The sequence below is a fragment of the Halichoerus grypus genome, chromosome 14 (assembly GCF_964656455.1).
Source record: "Halichoerus grypus chromosome 14, mHalGry1.hap1.1, whole genome shotgun sequence".
In the NCBI taxonomy this organism is placed as follows: Eukaryota; Metazoa; Chordata; class Mammalia; order Carnivora; family Phocidae; genus Halichoerus; species Halichoerus grypus.
In genome coordinates, this window is record NC_135725.1 from 58,739,012 (window position 1) to 58,756,744 (window position 17,733).

Here is a 17,733-nt window from a genome sequence, read left to right on the forward strand (position 1 = left end):
CCCAAAGCTCTCACAGAAGCTAAGTAATCTGGGAAAAATGAGGATCTGAACAATACACAGATTAGATAATCCCGAACTAATTGATGGAAATATTCACTCATTTATTCAACATATTTATTAAGTGACTTCATGTGCCAGGCATGTATTAAGCCCTGAGCATGTAGCAGCAGACAAAACAGACAAAATAGTAACATATGTAGTATGTTAGATAATGAAAGTGCTATGGGAGAAAATAAAGCCAGGGAGAAAGCTAAGGAGTTATCAGCATATGCATGAATGTTTTGGAGAGGGCAGAGTGTAGTTACTATTTTATATAGGGTACTTAGTCTTCACTTAGTCTGAGCAGAAACCTGAAGAAGGTGGCAAGCCAAACAGATCTCTGGGGAATTAACTTTCCAGACAGAGGGAATGGCATGAGTGGAAGCCCTGAAACAGGAGTAGGCCTAACTTGTTAGTTGAACAGCAAGTCAGCTAGTGTGGCTGATACAGTATAAGTGAGGAGGAGAGAATAAAAGGACATGAGACAGAGAAGTAGTAGAGTGCCCTCATAAGCCAGTATAAGTACTTACAATGAGATATGGAAAGCCATTGAAGAATTCAACCAAAAAGTGATGTGATAGCTCTTTTAAAAAAGACTTACTTGTTTGTTTGTTTGTTTATTATTTATTTATTTGAGAGAGAGAGAGTGCGAGTGGGGGGAGGAGCAGAGGGAGAAGGACAAGCAGACTCTGCTCTTAGTGCAAAGCCAGACGTGGGGCTCGATCCCAGGACCCTGAGATCACGACCTGAGCCAAAATCAAGAGTCAGATGCCCAACTGACCGAGCCACCCAGGCACCCTGATGTGATAGCTTTTAAAACAATCACTCTGGCTGCTGTGTTGAGATTATACTATAGGGGAGCAAGGACAGACCCAGGTAGACAAATTAGAAGATAGTTGTAATAGTGCAGGTGAGAGATGATGATGGCTTGGACCAGATAGAAGTAGTGGAAGTGGTGAGGAGTTGTCAAATTCTGTACATTTTTTAAAGGTAGAGCCAACAGAATTTGCTAATATATTAGATTATAGGATATGAGAGAAAGAGAAGTTAAGAATGACCCCAAAGTTTTTGATCAGACACAGGCTGGCTCCGCTATTAAAAGAGACATTGCTGATACCAAATGGGAAAACAGAGATTCCAAAGGTCACACATCTCCTTCCATCATCAGTTCTGTGGTTAGTATTTCTAGTCTGTCCTTCTGGAGGCCTAGCAGAAATCAGCCAATTGTTTGTCCATCTGTCAGTTCCTCAGACTGAGTCCTGGTGCCCATCCCTATGGTCAACACTGGAAAGCCAGGAAGTGTGCTGTGAAGCAAAAGAGCAGTGAAAGTATGTTGAGAAACAGATGGTTTAGAAGTGGCACACAGCTTCATGTATGACTTGGGCAAGTCTTTTCCCTCTTTGATCCCTAACATTCTGTGTCTAAATTTGATTTATGTCGTTGAAAACCTGCATCTGTTGAGAGGCAGAGGGTGCTGAATTTTTACCATTTGGATCCTCATGTCAGGACAGAGCCAGCTTGCTAAAGAGGATGATGAGGTGCCCATTGAGTTGTTGGGTAGCACTAAATGCTGTGACATTCCCCCTTTTCCTCACTCACTGCTCTCTCTGTTCAAAGCTGTTAGGGGCCACAGCCATAGAAGACAAGCTGCAGGATGGTGTACCTGAGACAATCACCACCCTGAACAAAGCCAAAATTAAGATGTGGGTCTTAACTGGAGATAAGCAAGGTAAGGGGGAGCTCCTCACTTGACCAGTCCTCTTCTCTGTCCGCCTTAGCCATTTCTTTTATTTTGCATCTTCTTTTTTCCTTAGCCATTTATTTGACAAATACCTTATAATCCAGGTCAAGTCCTTACAGGACACCTTCACTCCTAGTCTTGTACACAGTTTTCTAAGAATATACTTTATGCTGGATTCTGTATTAGGCAGTGGGGACACAGAGATGATTCAATCAGACATGACCCCTGTCATCCAGGAACCCACAAGCTAAAAACTTTGGAATTACCTTTGACTATACCCTCTCTGTTGTCCCAAAGATTCATACCTCACCATGTCCCACCAAGTCTTCTGAAGATGCCCTTGACTCTGCCACCACCCTAGTTCAGCCTTTGTCCCCTGTTGATTGTACTTCTGCAAAAAACTTCTGATCGCTGTCTCTTGTCCTTATTGATTTCAGTATAGCCTACTTATAACCATCAGCTTAATCTTACTAAAATATACTACTTTTATATGTTATTCCTCTGCTCAGAAACCTTCAGACACTTTATGTGGTAAAGTCAGACTCCACTGTCTGAGGTCTTGATAATCTGCTGCTACCTACATATAGCATCCTGATGTGACTGTTATCTTTAGTGTCCCAAACAATCCAGTTCCTACTCTAGGGCCTCTGTTTGGGTTGTTTACCCATTTGAAATGTTTTTTCCTTCCCCTAAACGAGTCTTACTCATCCTTCAGAGTCTTCTCCCAAGAAAGTTTCTATGACTTTCTATGCAATCTCTCCTCTGAATTTTGATACCACTTGCAGTGAGGGTTCAGGATTTAATTTTTGTAAATTTTTTTCCTTAGTATGAATTTAGTCCAAATTCCAGAGTTCTTGATGTAAAGAAAAGACCATAACCAAAACATATCCCAGTCCCCCATAAAATCTGGCATAAAAGCAGGCACAGGGAAACACATGCTGACTGTTTGGAGAAGTGGATACAGAGTGGAGTTGTTTTAGGAAATAGGGGAAGGCCCTGTTGGAAGGCTACGGCAGAATGGTGCGGGCTTCAGCGGCACATATACTAAAATTGGAATGATACGCAGAAGGTTAGCATGGCCCCTGCACAAGGATGCCATGCAAATTCGTGAAGTGTTCCATGTTAAAAAATGAAAGAAAAAGAAAGACTAAGCCAGAATGATCCTAGTTATTGATAAGTAACTCACAAGTCTGTACTAGGCTGACCGTTCCTGTGTGTTTGAATATGGTCTCCACTGACTCATGAAAAACATACTTTGACTGCATCCATGGCAAATGTGGACAAATGGGCTCTGCTGCCCACCCTTAGTGCCTATGTATGTATACACTTTTGTAAAGACCCTGTCCCAGCCAAAATGTGGCCAGTGTTCCCCCTTCCCTGCAGAGACTGCTGTAAACATTGCCTATGCCTGCAACATATTTGAGGATGAAATGGATGGGATGTTCATCGTGGAAGGCAAGAATGATGAGACTGTTCGGCAAGAACTCAGGTACAGATGGGAGAACTGCCACAGCTCTTCATTTAGTATGACCCCCACACTGTCAGAAGGAACAAAGAAGAAATGCAGAAGGGGAAAACAAAAAAACCTAAAATATTTGAGATAATTTTGTGAAGAAGCTTTAGGGCTCAAGGAGTTGGAGAAGTGTGGTGTGTGGACGGTCAGGGACCTGAGACAATGGCATTTCTCAGGAGGCAGCCGAGTTTGAGATGCTGGCTGGGGCTTTGTAGAGGCTCTGTGTCTACCTTGCCCACTTTCATTCTGGGACACTTTTCCTTTCCTAAGCTCTGGGGCTTTCAGTCAGACATTGACTACTACTCTTGGCTTTCAGGTCAGCAAGGGTCAAGATGAAACCTGAGTCTCTACTGGAATCAGACCCAGTAAACACTTACCTCACCACGAAGCCCCATATGCCCTTCAGAGTGCCTGAGGAGGTGCCCAATGGCAACTATGGCTTGATCATCAATGGCTACAGTCTGGTGGGCAACACAGAGCTACAACTCTATTCTTTTCTCCCAAGGAATTTTTTTCCTAGGTCCAGCCCGCTTCAGGGAAATTTTAAGACCCCTTGTCTATTTCATGAGTCACCTTTTTCCCCTCTCTTCTGGTGCCCTTTCCTGACAGACACTTCTCCCTACCTTTCTCTAGGCAGGAATAATGAGGAAAGAGAAGCCAAGGGCATGTTCCTTCCTTATCCAAATTCTTCACTACTGATGTGGCCTATCAGTTAGGGGAAGAGGGAAAGCAAACAGAACCAGGTCCTCTAAAAAGTCACTTGGCCTTATAGTCCAGTTAACTTATTTGACCCAGTAAGAGAGGCTGACCCGTTTCCCATTGGAGGCTGGATCAGATATGAGGATGCCTAGCACTGACCTGGGGACTTAGCCTCCCTCGGGAGTGGAGCACCTGGGAGCAGCTGCCTGACCTGTATAGTACAGGAGAGTATGGATATGGGGAAGGGCCTAGGAAGATCCTGTCCTGAGAGCCTTTTGGGGCAACCTGAAATGTGGGTGTGTCCTGGTACTGCAGGCCTATGCTCTAGAAGGGAACCTGGAGTTGGAACTGCTGCGAACAGCGTGCATGTGCAAGGGGGTAATCTGCTGCCGAATGACACCCCTTCAGAAGGCCCAAGTGGTAGAGCTGGTGAAGAGGTACAAGAAGGTGGTGACACTGGCCATCGGGGATGGGGCCAATGACGTCAGCATGATCAAAGGCATGTGAGGGATGGGGGACAGTAACCTCCAACCAAAGGCTTGCCCTTTCCTTCCTCCATGGGCAAAAACCAACCTGGGTGGCACTGTGTTGTTGGTTCACACTCCTGCATATCATATGTATTGTACATTTATAATGTTTTACAACCTCATTCATGCTCCTCTATACCTGCATTCCCACTTATTTATACCTGTATACATCAGTCCCTATGCAGACACACAATTCAACTTCATGCACTTAACACACACACACACAAACACGCCTTATTCTGATGGGAATAAGAACATATGCATATATTCACAGAACAGGCCATGCAACTACCATACCATCTTTCCAAGATGGTATCAAAGCCTACATAAAAAACCCCTGGGCAAGAGTCATAGTCTGTTCCTTTTTTGAAGGCTGTATGCCTGAGCAATGTTAGGCAGAAGACAAGACTGCTCACCAGGGAATTAGCTGTGAGGCACAATGTAAGGATCTCTTCTCCCCTGAGGCAGTGTTCATGAGAACTTGCCCTGACTCCCCTGGCTGGAGGAGAATAGCCAACTTACTAATGCTTTGGACCAATAGAAGCAAATGGCTGAAACTAGTTTTAATTTCAGCTGAATGTTGTTAGCTTCCAGCAACTTGTGGTTCTATGAAATATGGACAACATCTAGAGGTCCTGTAGTCCAACCTCTCTCCCCATCCAGGAAACACTAGCAGACATTCTACCCTCGGCTTTAATACTAGAAAGTGTTCTTGCTCTTTTCCTCACTTTCTAGAACTTCTCTGGTTTTTAGGGCCTTAGAGGTTTCAACTATTCCATTAAGCATTGCAATAGGTATATACCAGAAGATCAATGAACTTACCGTATACTACAACACACTAATTAAAACATTTAGGAACTTCGGTCTTATTTTCCATCAAGTATAATCCTTGTTTTATCCAGAAAACTCATGTTAGGCCTCTTGAAGAACTTGCTTCTCACTAACAAAGTATGTACATCACTTATTTCCTCCTAACAGTTGGATTTTAGCTCTTTAGATAAACTTCGGTAATTAAATATTATGTTAGATTGACATCCATCCTGCATCTTTAATTGATGTAAGTGGCTTCAAAAGATAACAAGAAATTTTTACCTCAGCATCTAGAGAGCAGGAAAGAGCCTAGATGGCTATAGTAGGTACAAAGACCATCCAGGAGAGCTTTCTAGTACTAGCCATGACAGGCATTCCTGAGTGGCAGCATCCAAAACAAAGTGCAGATGAAGGAGCTGTTTTCTGACAATCCACTAAGGAAAAGGGCAATCCACTAAAGAGAAAAGGCTCCACTAAGTGTATGCCATTTTGAGCTGGGCAGTGTTTCCCAATGTAAAATAAGGGGTTTATACAACATGATCTCAGCCTTTCTTTTACACTTCCCAGGCTGGGAGCCCAGCAGACAAGCTCTGTGGTTGAGAAGCTTTCTGGGATTTCTTTGCAGCTGCCCACATTGGGGTTGGCATCAGCGGCCAGGAGGGAATGCAGGCCATGCTCAACAGTGACTACGCCTTCTCCCAGTTCCACTATCTTCAGCGTCTACTCTTGGTCCATGGCCGCTGGTCCTATAATCGCATGTGCAAGTTTCTCAGCTACTTCTTTTACAAAAACTTTGCCTTCACCCTGGTGCACTTCTGGTATGCCTTCTTCAGTGGGTTCTCTGCACAGGTAGGAGATCAGGTGGTATTCCGCACTCTGGTCAGCTGGGTCTTCTTTACTCACCCCCACTTCAGCCATCTCAGACCCTTTTTCTTTTCTAGAGACCAGTGTATGACATACTGCCATCCATCCATAAAGCTCCTCACATGGGGGCACCTGGGTTGCTCAGTCGGTTAAGCATAAAGGTCCTCACCCATGCTGATCCCATCTCCTAACCTTACATTTAACCTTAGATTTCCAAACCCTAACTTTTCTACCTTGGCTCTGACTTGAACTTGACTCCTACCTCCAAAACTCTCCCATAAGATATTTTCACCTTTTACCTGACATGGAGACCTAGTTTCCAAACATAAATAATATGGGGAAATGCTTGGACCTGGGAGGTTTTTTTAGCATCCGAAACAATTTTTATGGAGCAGGCTAAGCCTCAAGGGGCCTCTGAGTTTTGCCAGACAGGCTAGCTATGGTGTTCACCTGTAGCCATACTTCAGACACAGCTTCCCTTACTTCTACTTCCCCACCCCAACACCCCTTCTCCCAGCCCCAAACATACACTGTTGTTGCTCTAATGAATTAATTCCACATTTGAGTATGAAATCTCCCCGACAGTAGTGGGAAAAAGTGGCACCTGGATTTTGATGTTCTACGAGGAATCCCTTTTCCTATGAGAAGTTTTTCAGGGTTCTCAGATTCCCAAGAAAAACAACCTCAGGAATGATTATATTGGGAAATACCTACTACTTTTGTTGCCTTGGGCTCTGGGGGAAACAGACTGTTCAGCGGAAAGTAGTAGACTTATATACCCCCAGTGTGTAACAAAGCCATTTTAGTTTGTGAGAGGTGTACGCATATGTGTGTGTTTTGCTGACCCCTTGTGGCTAGTAAAGGAGCCCTCTGTGGGCCCCAGGATGGAGCACCCAGCTAGGAAAGGGTCATTGAGTCTATTCTACTTACCAATGTTAGAAAATGTCCAGTGTTATAGAAGCTACTGAATGCCATAAATCAGATAAAAGAACCCAGAGGCTTACATGCCTGAGAGTGCAGGGGTACAGCTAGCATTCCCTAGCAGGCACTCTGGATCTTTTCTGTGCAAGGATGGGCAGTGCAGGTCATGGTAGGGTTGGTCCAAATCAACCTTGTAGGGTTGGCCACAAACAAGCTTGATGTGGCCTTGCCCCAGCCTGGGACCCAGGGTTCTAACTAGAGTAGGACCAAATAGAGATGGGGGTCAGCCTTCTCTGTCAGATTTCTGAAATCCAAATCCTGCCCTAGGTTAGTGTAGTGATGGGTAGATGGGGGCCAGAAGGGCCTCTCTTGAACCTGGGAGGTAGAGCTGGGACTTTAGAAAAGAGAGGAATCTAAGAAATCTCCTTGGTATTCTCCTAGACTGTTTATGATACCTGGTTTATCACTTTCTACAACCTGGTCTACACCTCCCTCCCTGTTCTGGGCTTGAGTCTGTTTGACCAGGTAAGACCAGCAGCAAGCCTCTTAGTCAGGGCTAAAGCCCCTGGGCCCTTGAGGAGTATTCCCAAGAGTGGGGAGGACAAGACCTGAGTTCTACTAAGTCAGTTGTAAATGGAATAATGTCTAGAACAAGGAAGGGAGCTCATCACCTGGAGAGGTATCATAGATAAAGTAAAGAATCTTCCTCTACAGAGAGTAATCATCAGTTTTAGAAATCCAAGTTTTCCTGTGTCAATTTTATTTTTGTAGAGAGAAACATAGAAATTGTGCTTTATAGTAAATTGAGTGTGTATAAAAGGTAAAAGGAAAGGAAATAGAGTTATTGGAGAAAGACTAGGTAAAGCAAGGGGCTTCAAGAAAGGAGAGACCCATACAGAGATAATAATCCAATGCAGGGTGGCCTCGTTGAGAGTCCTGAATGCCAAGCATGGGAATGTGGATATAATATTTTGAGTCATAGGAGGTCAGCCTATGGGATATCATCTGTCCCTGTCAGAAATTTCCTGGGCATTGGGGATCCTAGTACCATACCTCTCCCTCCTCTTCTATCCCAACCTCTAGTCTTGGGGACAATAAATAGAAAAGAAGCCTCCAAAGAGGAATAAAATAGCTGAAGGAGGACATCATGGGATCATGGTTCCTGGTCTCCATCAGGGTAGGAAGTAAAATTCTCCACAAGGTAGCTGCTAGCCACAGAGCAACAAGAGAGATGAGTTGTGTCCTATGAAGCTTCAATTGGCTAATTCTAGGGATCCACAACCTCTCAAAAACAAGCCCCAAGCTTTGTTATCCAAAGTTTCAGATTTAGGAGATGAAGATGATCCAATGGCACTCACATAGAGAATCCTGTCACCTGAGTTCACCGGTAGCTATGGGAATGGGAAGAGCATCACAGAACGTGGAAACCTCCATGTGACTAGCTGGTCCCCATTGGCTTCCCCCTCTCCTTTTATTGGCTTTTGACACAAAAAAATATTCAACTAAAGGAACACTTAAAACTGGGGACTCATGTACCAACTGCCCCCCATCCCAAGCTCCCATCCTCCCTTCCAGCTACCTCCAACCCTAATTACCCCCCATCTCCCCTATCGTAACTGCTTCCAGGTCCTTACTATCACCTTGACCTTCTCCTAGCTTTCTTCCACTACCTAGATCCCTTGCCTAGAGTATAGGACTTCAGGAAGGGTCTGTGGTCACTGCTCTGTTCTCTGGTTCCACTTCTCAAGTAATCCATGAGGAAGCTCCTAGGCAGCCTGTCAGCAGATACAGTGAGGAGAGAAACTTCTACTCTGATGGAGATGGGACCTTCTATGGAGAGACCCTGAGCCTTCCTCCTTACCCTCTGGTACTTCCAGGATGTGAATGAAACATGGAGTCTACGCTTCCCAGAGCTGTATGATCCAGGCCAGCACAACCTCTATTTCAACAAGAAGGAATTTGTGAAGTGTTTAGTGCGTGGGATCTATAGTTCCTTCGTGCTGTTCTTTATCCCTATGAGGACCATTCACAACTCAGTGCGCAGTGATGGGAAAGAGATCTCCGACTACCAGTCCTTCTCCCTGATAGTTCAGACTGCCTTGCTGTGTGTGGTCACAACGCAGGTGTGGCTAGGGGAGTGGGGGGAGGGGGTGGTGGGGGAGGATTGGGTGGGGAGCCTGTCTGGAAGAAAGGGAAAGAAGGTGGGAGGGAAAGCGGGAAGGGATCATTCTCCACTGCAGACTGGAGAAGGGAGGTGGCTGATATGTCCCAGGTTGTAGAGTATTGCACATAAGAGAGTGCTTTTCAGATTGCCCTGGATACAACCTACTGGACGGTGATAAGCCACATCTTCACCTGGGGTAGCCTGGGTTTCTACTTTTGCATCTTAATCTTCCTGTACAGTGATGGCTTGTGCCTAACGTTCCCCAACGTCTTCCAATTCCTAGGTAAGGCTATGCCCACCCAGTGTGTGCCAAGGAGGTGGGGGATAGGGTTGGGAAGTGTGAACCAAGTACATTTGTTTAATAAATGTTCACTGAGCAGTTATTACTATGTACTAGGCTCTGTGAATATAGATAGGAATAAGACATGGTCTCTGCCCTAGAAGGACTCAAAATCTAACTAGGGGGGCGCCTGGATGGCTCAGTTGGTTAAGCGACTGCCTTCGGCTCAGGTCATGATCCTATAGTCCCGGGAGCGAGTCCGCATCGGGCTCCCTGCTCAGCAGGGAGTCTTCTTCTCCTTCTGACCGTCCCCCCTCTCATGCTCTCTCTATCTCATTCTCTCTCTCAAATAAATAAATAAAATCTTAAAAAAAAAAAATCTAGCTAGGGAAATATTTTACCCTATCAGATTTTCTAAGATATTTTCAAATTTCTTATCTAACTTAATCTTTGCAAGCATCCTATGAGGTAGAAAGGGCAAGAATTATTAGCACCATTTTAGAGACTGAAGGTTTTTAAAAATTAAATTACTCAAATCTAGCTCTCCTGGTTCCCAGTCTAGTATCCTTTCTACTGTGGCATACTGCCTTATTGTCTCCCATATTAATTTCCCTACCTTTCATTCTACTTTGATGGGAACAAAATACAGAGAGGATAGATAATAGATGTAGCTGCCTCTCATCTCTCATCAAGTCACTCATTTTTCCCCTCCAAAACCCTGTATCCCATTTTTGTGTCCAGGCCAATGTTCCAGGATTCCTATAACCTACCCACACTCTCCTGCCCAGCCCAGCCTTTAAAGGCATGTGAATTCCCCGTGACTTTAGCGGTACAAAGGACCTCACTGTAATTCTTCCGCATTTATTTTTTTTTTTTTTAAGATTTTATTTATTCATTTGAGACACAGAAATAGAGAGAGAGAGAGCATAAGCAGGGGGCAAGACGAGGGAGAGGGAGAAGCAGGCTCCCCGCTGATCCAGGAGCCCAATGTGGGGCTCGATCCCAGGACCCTGGGATCAGGACCTGAGCCAAAGGCAGACGCTCAACCACCTGAGCCACTCAGGTGCCCCTGCATTTATATTATTAGGAAACTTAATGGTCTCCAAACCAATAATTTCCTTCTTTGGAATGGAGAGGTATCTAAGTTCTGGATAACTGTCCCCTTCCTCTAGGCTCTGGTTCAGCCGCCCTCTCCCACCTCATTGTTTACAGGTGTGGCCAGGAACACTCTGAACCTGCCACAAATGTGGCTGATTATTATCCTCAGCGTGGTCCTCTGTATTTTGCCTGTGATTGGGTACCAATTTCTCAAGCCACTATTCTGGCCTGTCAACGTGGACAAGGTGAGTGGAACAAGGAATCTACCCAGATATAATTCATGGCCCTCTTTGCCTTTGCCTCTGTGGATAAAAACCCTGTCCTCCATGCTCTGACTATAGATTATGGACAGAATTCATCTTTGCACGAGACCTCCACTGCCACCCCCTACCCGGACCAAACTGAAACACGCAAGCGCTCGACGTTCTGCCTATGCATTCTCCCACAAACAGGGCTTTGGGGCCCTCATCACTTCAGGGAAAACAATGAAGGACAGGGTATTCAAGAAAAACAGCTTTCCTTTTAAAAAGTAGAGGCCCTTAGGGAAACCCCAAAGGAATCAGTCATTGCTCTTCCTCCCTTGTATTACACAACTGAATAAGGATGGATTTAGAGCCCCGGGGAAACTAACATAAACCTGCCCTTCTGCGCTCACTCCAGGGGCTCAGCCTCTTCGTTCCCTAGAAGGTTGTGCCCAGGTAAGGCAAGGAAAGGTAAAGAGAGAGCCTCCAGATATCTGTCAGAGTTGCGGCATTTCAAGAAAAAGTGACATCAGGCCTCCCTTCCACCAACCCTTCCAAGTTTTAATCTGGACAAGCAAATATGGAAGTGGTGAGTGAAGAGGGGCAATGTGGGAAAGAGAAAAAAAAAAATATGACCTAAGAATCTTACTTTGGGCCCTGTTTCCCACACCCAGAGCAACCATAAACCTTGCCAGGGCCCCACACAAACATATCCCACCCAGACACCCTTCTCAGGTTTATCTGGGGGATTCAGGGTAAGTCTTTTGCTGGCCCTGTGTCTCAAAAGAAGGAGGCAGCTATGAAAAATTGGTCATAAAAAGCTGAAGGAGAGTTTCTGGAACAAAAAAAAAAAAAAAAAAAAAGGAGCTGGTTCCTGCCTTGATAAGACAGCTCAAGATTTTGCCTTCTTCCCCTCTCGTTGACCCCTTTTACCCAAGAACTGACACCTTTTCAGGCTTCAGAACTGGGAGAGGGAGACTGCCGGGGATGTTTAAAAATCTTTTCTTGAGGGGGTATAAGCCACAATTGATGAACATTTGTCTTCATTCCATAAAATTACTTTGAGAAGAAATTGTATGTACTCGGGAAGTTGTTTTTGAGAAGTTTATGGAGTAATAAATTGCTTATTTTGGAGTGGAGAGATGTGTATGATCTGTTGGATCCCAGTGACAATAACGTCCAAGCAGTATTGTTGGCCCACAGATCCCCACTGCCCTCCCCACCCTCTTTCTCTTCTTCAGCTCCATTGCACTTTTCTGCCCTTTGTTGCTAAACTCTATCTTGGCCTCAGTATGACCACATCCTTTAACCATATAGCTTTATCCCCTTTACACACCTTAAATATTTGTTCCCAAAGATTAGTACTAGGTTCTCTACTTATCTTTCTTAGTATGATTTTCCTGAGTGACTTCATCCAAATGCATGACTTCATTTACCAACAGAAAGAAGATTCTAAACTCTCTTAGATCTTTCTTAGAACCAGATCCATTTATTAAACTGATTTTGAAATCCTTCATTTAGTTCAATCCTAGGAAATTCATACTCAATCCACCAACCTGTATTAATCATTTTCCCCCAAAACTTTCACACAGGATGCTGTCACCATCATCCCAGTCACCCAAGGCAGTGATGGAAATCATCCTATACTCTTCCTCTAGTTTGATGTCTAGTAGGTCATCAAGTAATGTAAACTCTGCCTCTTTATTATTTCTTGTTTTTGGTTCCCTCCATTATTACTACTCTTGTTCAGACTTTGATCATTTCTCATCTGAATTACTGCATAAAATCTCCCAACTCACATTCCTCGTTTTCCCCTATCTAAAGCATCACCAATACTACTTCCAGAGTAATCTTTATAAATAGCAGAATTGATCATGTCAAACCCCAGCTTTGCACTCTTTAGTGGCTTTCCATGCCTTCTATATAAACTTAAAATTTGGACATCTTATTATTGGACCCTCTCTAGCCTTGCCTTCCACTACTGCCCTATCTGTATTCACTCCAGCCATGCCACTTCTGGTCTTCATGTCATCAAACATGTTATTCTTATATCCTACAATGTTTTCCCTAACCCCTTTCTACATCTAACAAACTCCTAGGCACCCTTCAAAACTCAGAATAGTTGGAACTAGATAGACGTGATGGTTGAAAAACATTATGAATGTGCTATATGCCACTGAATTGTATACTTTAAAATGGTGAATTGTATGTTATGTGAATTTCCCCTCGATTTTTTTTTTTTTGAAAGATCAGATTAGGCAGTCTCTTCCAAGAGCTTCCCCTAATTCCTCAGTGTGACTTATATACCTGTCCTATTTATTTACTTGCTTCCCTGTGCATAACTCTCTCAGTGACACTTAAATCACAGGGCATTGAGATATACTTGATTCCATTGATATACTTGTCTATTCACAGCATATAATAGGACTTTAGTAAATGTCTGTTGAATGAATGAACAAATGAAAGCATATCTGCTTCTCTGCCTGGTTTTCTTCTTTCTTGAACAGCATCACCACCCACTAGCTCAAACCAGAAACCTGGAAGTCTTTCTGGACTCCTTCCTTTCCTTCTTATCCAGTCCATTCTTTACCAAGTTACATATACTCTATCTTAGAAATGTCTTCAAATCTGTCCCTTACTATTCGTCCCCAGTCCCACTGCTTTCATCATTTCTTGTCTAGATTATGGCAACGCCTGCCTCTTTGGTCTCCCTGCCTCTGACTCTGCTTCTTTCCAATCCTTTATCCATACCACAGAGAATGACCTTTCCAAATACAAATCGGATCATGTCATTTGCCAGTTTAAAATCCTTTAATGACTCATTGTAGCTTTCCTGCCTGGGTGCTACCTACCTCTCCAGCTTTATCACCACTTTCTGCTTTGTATGTTCTCATTTCTGCCATATCAACCTATTTGTAATTCCTCAAAGATTTCATTGTCTTCGGAAGCCTCTATGCTTAGGCTCTTTGTATTCTCTCCTCTTAGAATAAACTTCCCTCCTTTGTCTAGTGAATGTCTAACTGCTCTTCACTCTCAGCTTTGGTCAATTCCTCTGGGAGCCTTCACTGACACCCAACCTATTCTGAGTTGGGTGCCTCTTCCTTGCACCAGACCTTCCTTATATTAGACCACCTTGTACATTTCTCTTATTTTCAGTTCCCAAGATTTGAATGTATTATCACTCACATGCCTATTTTAGTTGTGATTTACTTCTCTGTCTTCTCTACTAGGCCATGGTGATCTCCTTGAGGAGAAGAATTTTGTTCCATTATTGTATTAAGTACTAGCATTTAGATTGTTAATGTTTTTCAGTGAATGAGTAAATTAATATAATCTACTACTTTTCATTTGTCCTAAACTTGCCTCTTACCCTGTCCTTTCAAAATGAATCTTATCCTTTGGTATCTAATGCTCAGTTATACTTTCGGGGTCTGTTTTTATGAAACATGGCCACTCATGGTCTCCCTTATAAGGCATTTGTAAGAAAATAATTTGGACCTATGGTATCCCCCAAAGCTCCTGAACATCAGCATCCTCTCCTGGTGGTTTATGTACATCTTGGGAGATATGAGTCTCTATCTCTGCTGAGGATCCAAGACAGCACATGCCACATTCCAAACTGAGGGGTGAGATGACCACACAAGACTTGAAAAAAGGGAGTGTAAAATCAAGTATGCAACTTTAAATCACCTCACCCACCTTGAGAAAAGGGCCAGAAATTCAGACATTGATAAGGGATCTTTGGAGAGAATTGCTAGTGGGCTTTGAGTCCCACCTGCTGTTCAGTTCAAATTGAGAGGGTTTTAAGGAAATTATTTGGAGAGACTGATATGATCAATGTGTTTGGAGGATACACAGAATGCATACCTAACTCATACCTGGAAAACTAAAAAGCAGGAGAACAATTAGCTGTCCGTTTTATGGCAGAACTAGAAGAGGTGGCTGTGGTGAGATTGGCCTACACTCCCATTGTTTTTCAGGACAAAGGGATGCATGGGAACTCCCCATAGACCATATATGGGCCGTGTAACACACCTAGTTAGGGTTTCTTTATCCTGTCAGAGAGACCATCTGAAAAGTTGAGGAGATCACAGCAGAAGGAAGCAATAGATCTTCTGTCAAATGCTTAGAGATTTCTGATTAGATAAAAGGTTGCCTGAAGGTGGGATTGACTGCCTGTGAAGAGACATGAGGTAAATTTTCTATATCTTGATTTTGGAAGTGTTTACATGGGTGTATATATTTGTCAAAACTCATCAAACTGTACAGTTAGTATCTCTGAATTTTATTGTATATAAATTATACTTCAATAAGTTTGGGGTTTTTTTTAGAGATTTTTTTTAAAGATTCATGTATTTATTTTAGAGAGAGACTCGTGCAAGCAGGGAGATGGGCAGAGGGAGAGGGAGAGAAGCAGACTAACCCCCCTGAGCGTGGAGCCCAATGATCCCATGATCCTGAGAAGAAATCAAGACTCTGACGCTCAACCGATTGAGCCACCCAGGCACCCCTAATTCTTAGAGATTTCTAAAGGAGTCGTAAGTGACCAACTAGAGCAATTCACCAACGTTAAAGTAACTAGGCATAGGGACGCCTGGGTGGCTCAGTTGGTTAAGCGGCTGCCTTCGGCCCGGGTCATGATCCCAGGGTCCTGGGATCAAGTCCCACATCAGGCTCCCTCCTCAGCAGGGAGCCTGCTTCTCCCTCTCTCTCCCTCTGCTTGTGTTCCCTCTGTCAAATAAATAAAATCTTAAAAAAAAAAAAAAAAGTAACTAGGCATAGGAGAAATATCTCCACCAGTAGAGAAGGAACCTCTGAAGAACCTACAAAAGGGCTCCTTGAGAAAGAGTCAGATTTAGATACCTGCCAAACACTAAAACTAGTTTGTGGTAGTATTAGTCAAGGAAAAAACCTTCCTCATCTCTTCCCCTTCTACCCTGCTCAACCTCTAAAGAAAGAAGGTTAGCAAGTGGGGGAAGGGAGAAAAGATAGACATCTACTAAGCCTCACCCCCTTTTCCCACTAAACATGGGCACCTATAGTAGGGCCAAGCTCAGAGATAGGAAAAACCATAATTTTAAAGTTTGAAGTTTAAAAAAATATTTCATCATCTGGACATTTTAATTACTAAAGTAAAACAAATTGGTAAGTACTGGTTGCTACCTAAAAATGACCAGAAAATTCATGAAGTATAAAGTCTCATGGAGTGGGTTTAAAGAGTGGAAGACAAAATAAAATGGTTTTATAGTCATCCCTATCCCACAAATCCCATTCTTTCAAGGTTCCAGTTTCTCTCTCTCTCTCTCTAGCTCCATCACATTCATCCATACATACAACAAATGGTTTTTTTTTAAGACTTTATTTATTTATTTATTTGACAGAGAGGAAACACAAGCAGGGGGAGTGGGAGAGGGAGAAGCAGGCTCTCTGCTGATCAGGAGCCTGATGCAGGGCTAGATTCCAGGACCCTGCGATCATGACCTGAGCCGAAGGCAGACGCTTAACAACTGAGCCACCCAGGCGCCCCAACAAATATTTATTGAGCATCTACCATGATCTGGGCACTGTTGTAGATGTGGAGATACAGTGAAAGCCAAAAATCAAAAAGGTTTCTACTATCACGGATCTTACATTCTTGTAGGAGAGACAATAACGAACAAGATCATACAGATAATAAGTGCTATGAAGATACTTTAACAGTGAGGGACTGTGAAGAGGAAGGGGGAGCTACTTTATAGTTAGTAGTCAGAAAAGCCCTTTCTGTGAGGAAAGTAGCATGTGAAATGAGACCTAAATTAGAAGGATCTAGCCTTGCAAAAACCTGATGGAAAGGCCTTGTAGGCAGAGTAAATAGCTAGTTAAAAGTCCCTAAGATAGGAGCAAGCTTTGTGTGTATGAAAAAACATCGTGAGCAAAGAGAAGGGCATTTAGATTGATATGATGGAAAACAGTGGAGGGCTTTAAAGCCAGTTTGAAAGATTGCTCAGGCCATTCTATGGACAATAGGGGTGCAAAAGTGACATCAGGAAGACTAGGAGGAAATTAGAGTTGTCTAGGCATGGCATGGTGATGTCTTGGACTAGGATAGAAGCAGTGGAGAAATAAGTGGATGAATAGAGGATATATTTCGAAGGTAGAATCAAAGGACTTCATGGCTTGGCTACCAAAGATGCAAACACTGGTTTATTAAATGATCCTATGGAGGGCGCCTGGGTGGCTCAGTTGGTTAAGCGACTGCCTTTGGCTCAGGTCATGATCCTGGAGTCCCTGGATCCAGTCCCGCATCGGGCTCCCTGCTTGGCAGGGAGTCTGCTTCACCCTCTGACACTCCCCCCTCTCATGTGGTTTCTCTCTCTCTCTCAAATAAATAAATAAAATCTTTAAAAAAATAAAATAAAATAAATGATCCTATGGATTTACTCAGTGTCTTCTTCTCTGATAATCAGGGTACTAAATTCATAGATTACTGACTCTTCCCACACAGCTCCTGATGAAGGGGTGAATTTAGGTGGTCATGTTTGGTGCCAGTTGACTCTACTACCCCTAGACACAATTGGCCAACAGTGGAGATATAACTCACTATAGCTTCTGTCTCTCCAGAAATTAAAATTAGAACTCTTAGAAACTAAGTCAGTGATGAGGACAGTAGCTAAAAGTCACATAGTTTCAGGAAGTGGGGCCTCCATTTTAAGTCCTATCAATTCTATATCCTAAATCTATCTCCTCTTTTCTAACCCCTCAGTCTCTGCTCTAATTTAGAGCTTCTCACTTCTCATCATAATTACCACAGAGTCTCCTAACTGGGCTCTTTCCCGTCCTAGAGTGAGATTTCTAA

At 43.4% G+C, this 17,733-nt stretch overlaps 1 protein-coding gene and 1 non-coding gene across 2 annotated transcripts in view; both read left to right on the forward strand.

Moving 5' to 3' along the window:
- LOC118528727 (phospholipid-transporting ATPase FetA-like) overlaps positions 1 to 11,805 on the forward strand; it is a 70,214-nt gene extending 58,409 nt beyond the window's left edge. Inside the window, exons 19-28 of the mRNA XM_078062206.1 lie at positions 1,657 to 1,768; positions 3,164 to 3,269; positions 3,610 to 3,757; positions 4,308 to 4,491; positions 5,955 to 6,178; positions 7,556 to 7,639; positions 8,992 to 9,237; positions 9,423 to 9,561; positions 10,771 to 10,901; positions 10,998 to 11,805. Coding sequence (XP_077918332.1) covers positions 1,657 to 1,768; positions 3,164 to 3,269; positions 3,610 to 3,757; positions 4,308 to 4,491; positions 5,955 to 6,178; positions 7,556 to 7,639; positions 8,992 to 9,237; positions 9,423 to 9,561; positions 10,771 to 10,901; positions 10,998 to 11,189 — 1,566 coding nt within the window. The 3' untranslated portion in view covers positions 11,190 to 11,805. The remainder of the gene's footprint in view (positions 1 to 1,656; positions 1,769 to 3,163; positions 3,270 to 3,609; positions 3,758 to 4,307; positions 4,492 to 5,954; positions 6,179 to 7,555; positions 7,640 to 8,991; positions 9,238 to 9,422; positions 9,562 to 10,770; positions 10,902 to 10,997) is intronic.
- On the forward strand, positions 2,801 to 2,907 carry LOC118528770 (U6 spliceosomal RNA). Its single transcript, XR_004913805.1, has one exon. It is a non-coding gene; the product is annotated as a U6 spliceosomal RNA (small nuclear RNA).
- Positions 11,806 to 17,733: the final 5,928 nt, after the last annotated feature.